Raw genomic sequence first — 3,715 nt, 5'->3', positions numbered from 1 at the left:
TTTTTCTTGGCCCAAGCAAGTCTCTCTTCTTCTTATTGGTGTCCTTCTGTAGTGGTTTCTTCGCAGCAATTTGACCAGTCTCCTCTGAACAGTTGATGTTGAGATATGTCTGTTACTTGAACTCTGTGAAGCATTTATTTGGGTTGCAATTTGGTAACTCTACTGAGGCTGGTAACTCTACTGAACTTATCCTCTGCAGCAGAGGTAACTCTGGGTCTTCCATTCCTGTGGCGGTCCTCATGAGAGCCAGTTTCATCATAGCGCTTGATGGTTTTGCAACAGTACTTGAAGAAAAAATAAAAGTTCTTGAAATGTTCCATATTGACTGACCTCCATGTCTTAAAGTAATGATCGACTGTAGCTTCTCTTTGCTTTTTTTAACAACTAATATTAGTATTTAATGTTGTGGGCTTATGATGAAAACCAAGAGCTAGAAATGCAGCTTTTATGCAGTGGTGGGTAAATTTACATTATGGATTACTTTAACCCTTGGGCTGGGCTGGGTTGGGGGTGGAAGTATTAGCAGCACTAGAGATATTTCACTAAAGATATATAGTTTCCTGTTCAAACATCAAAAGAGAAATCCTTTCAGTAAATATTACATTTCTCTCAGAAAATAAACAGCCATATTGTAGGCCATTATTGTACATTATAATTTGTTCTTAACTGACTTGCCTAGATGAATAAAGGTTAAATCAATTTTAAAAATCGAGCCAATATTTGATTGCCTTGATCCAGTAACTCTGAATTGCTTTGTAATGTCTTAAATGTCATTCCCGGGAAGCTCAAACTATGGTAAGCCAGAGGACACACTTCTAAGATTGTAGTCGGCCAATAAACACTCTCGTTTCAGTGTTCCCTCCTACTGTATGATCGGTACATGTAAAGTGCCATCATATATAAGGTGCATATAAAGTGTCCCACTGTCAGACCCACAGACTATACAGCACAAAAGGGACTAATGTTACAACGATGAATAGAGACGTATTTTTGTTTTACATCAACTTGGGTAAGTGTTAGACATTTAATTGAGTTCCTACATTTATACTATGTAGATTGAATATGAAAAGTGAAGTAGGATGTTCTGTCTGTAACGGGTAGAAATGGTTTATCCATGTATTTGTTTTTGATCCATTTTGTTTGTTTGCTTTGACAGTTTGTGCTTTTACCAAACCAAACGTAATCCAACGAACCCCTGTGATGGTTACTGAGCTGGGAGGCACTGTGACTCTCACTTGCTTTTGTCCAGATGAGTCAGTGACCAGATTTATTTGGTTCAAGCAGAGTTTTGGACAGGAACCCCTCCACATGACATCATCTCTTTATGTTGGCCAAGAGAGTTATTATTCCAACAACTTTATCAAGGACTTTACCGGGACAAAACGTTTGGTTGTGAGGAGAGGAGACTACAGCTGTAACTTGACCATATCCAAGACAGAGCCAGGGGACTCAGCTACATACTATTGTTCCACTACAGACATCTATGAGCAAACATTTGGAGACGGAACTATTTTAATTGTCAAAGGTAACTAAACATTTGCTTCTTCAATTTCAAAATGTGTGGCGATGTATATTAGCATGTTTGTACAGCTGCTTCATCAAATGCTAGTGATGAATACATGGCTTTTCATGTTTTTCACCCACTTAGTTTTACTTTAGTTACTCACTCTCTTCAGACTCAGGGTCCAACAGCATGTCTGTGCTCCAGCAGCCTGTGTCTGAGTCAGTCCAGCCAGGAGACTCTGTGACCTTGAACTGTACAATACACACTGAGACCTGTGTAGGAGAACACAGTGTCTATTGGTTCAGACATGGCTCAGGAGAATCCCGTCCAGGAATTATTTACACCCATGGAGACAGGAGTGATCAGTGTGAGAAGAGCCCTGAGGCTGGGTCTCCTCCACAGAGCTGTGTCTACAACCTCCCCAAGAGGAACCTCAGCCTCTCTGATGCTGGGACTTACTACTGTGCTGTGGCCTCATGTGGGGAGATGCTGTTTGGGAACGGAACCAAGCTGGACATTGAGGGTATATGATACAGCTTACATTTTTGTTAATATCTACTGTATAATCTAATGTGTAGAACATACATTTACTTGCTATTCTGGTTTCTTCTACTACTGTTTGAATTTCAACAGACCATAGAGCAGATCCCCTTCTCTTGGTGTCCTGCCTGGGTGTAGTATTGGGTGTCACGTTCACCTTGATCATTGTCCTGGTTTGCATCATGTACAAGATGAACAACACAACATGTGTGCAGTGCAGAGGTAAGGTACAATCCCTTGCTATTCGTTGATGTCACCATTTGTTGTTGTTTCAGTAGTGGAAGAAGTAGAAGTATCCTAATCTTATGTGTCATTCTTTTCAGGACTCGTCTCACAGACCAGAGGTCCTGCAGTTACCAGGTCAGACACAGGGGTAAGCAGAAATCATTTTATATTGTTTGAAGTCTTTTGTGAAGCCTGTCTTTAAACAACTTCACTACTGTGGGTAAATAATAATACATTTAAAATTATTTTATGTCAACAATGCTTTTTTGTGCTTCACAGGACCAAGATGGAGACAGTCTCCATTACGTAGCTCTGAATCTGAGCAACAAGAAGAACAGGTCTAGAAGACAGAGAGGTCACATGGAGACAGTGGTGTACGCTGGGATCAGACAGTAGAACTGGATGAATGAACCAATGAACCTTTTATACTAGATAACCCTTTAATAACTCGTTCTAGCTTCATTAACTATCTATGAACGCATAAGCAGTCAAATGTGATGAAAACAGTGGTCATAGCTTTTTTGTTATTCAATGTTGAAATAATTGATTGCATTGCTTCTCTGACAAACATATATTTTTTAAATAATAATAATAATAATTAGGGGTGGTGCTTATATTTGTCTTGGTACACAAGTGTGTAATGGAAATGTTATTTTTATGCTAATCCCAACTCCCCCTGAGACTCCCGCAGGGAGTAGGTTCACAGCCAGGGTCACCATTGTACAGCACCCCTGGAGCAATTAGGGTTAAGTGCCTTGCTCAAGGGCACAATGACAGATTACTATTATTTTTATTGTATTTGTTGTGCCCATTTTAGCAACAGAGAACTAGTTGATTGCGTAAAGAAAAAAAAGTGTTTCCAACTGTTTGAATGTGAATAAATTGAACTCATTGCATACTATGATGATATGACGCTTTTTACAGACGGATGTTCTTAACTGTCTCAGACATTATGGTCTGTTTACAAAGCCTTGTGGTGAAGGTGGAAGTGTTGCAGTAACTTTCCACTGATGGAAACTAACCTCATTTAACACAGGAAGACTGACCTGCAGCCACACTGCTCTCTACTTTGTCCCTTAGGGCCCTGTATAGTTCACACCCCTTGGTGTGAAACAGCAACTTAGTGCAACAAGGACCTCTCAACACAAATGTGTAGGTCAAAATCTAGCAGTTCCACATCATGCTATGGTAAATGATTTAGGCTTCTTGCAACAGAACTACTCATAGTGAAAGTTGCACAATAGCCACTACCACAGAAGAAGGGCAGGCCATAGTTAGGCCTCATTCTGTTATAGTGCTAGTTCTTTTATTTTTTTTGTTAAGACAGGCCTACTGACTGCATGCCACACTCAAACTCACATACACAGCAACCTATTTACAGGTAGGCTGTGGTCTACTATGAACAAAACACGAGGTTGTAGCTAGATGTACTTTGGTGAGGCCTGC

General features: G+C 40.1%; 1 protein-coding gene across 1 annotated transcript; it reads left to right on the top strand.

Moving 5' to 3' along the window:
• Nucleotides 1–1,308: 1,308 nt before the first annotated feature.
• On the top strand, nt 1,309–2,821 carry LOC129864720 (uncharacterized). Its single transcript, XM_055937024.1, has 5 exons — nt 1,309–1,525; nt 1,677–2,027; nt 2,138–2,266; nt 2,368–2,417; nt 2,549–2,821. Exons 1-5 carry the CDS (start codon nt 1,309–1,311, stop codon nt 2,663–2,665), a joined length of 864 nt encoding a protein of 287 aa, XP_055792999.1. The 3' UTR covers nt 2,666–2,821.
• Nucleotides 2,822–3,715: the final 894 nt, after the last annotated feature.

Source organism: Salvelinus fontinalis, chromosome 11 (assembly GCF_029448725.1).
Source record: "Salvelinus fontinalis isolate EN_2023a chromosome 11, ASM2944872v1, whole genome shotgun sequence".
Taxonomy (NCBI): Eukaryota; Metazoa; Chordata; class Actinopteri; order Salmoniformes; family Salmonidae; genus Salvelinus; species Salvelinus fontinalis.
Note: the sequence above shows the minus strand (reverse complement) of the source record. Positions and strands in the feature narration are given on the sequence as shown.

Excerpts from the sequence above, each read along its gene's own strand:
- LOC129864720 (XM_055937024.1), top strand. The coding sequence starts at position 1,309 with ATGACATCATCTCTTTATGTTGGCCAAGAGAGTTATTATTCCAACAAC. Across the intron at positions 2,267-2,367 it reads AACATGTGTGCAGTGCAGAG|GACTCGTCTCACAGACCAGA; the intron begins GTAAGGTACAAT and ends CATTCTTTTCAG. Across the intron at positions 2,418-2,548 it reads TTACCAGGTCAGACACAGGG|GACCAAGATGGAGACAGTCT; the intron begins GTAAGCAGAAAT and ends TGTGCTTCACAG.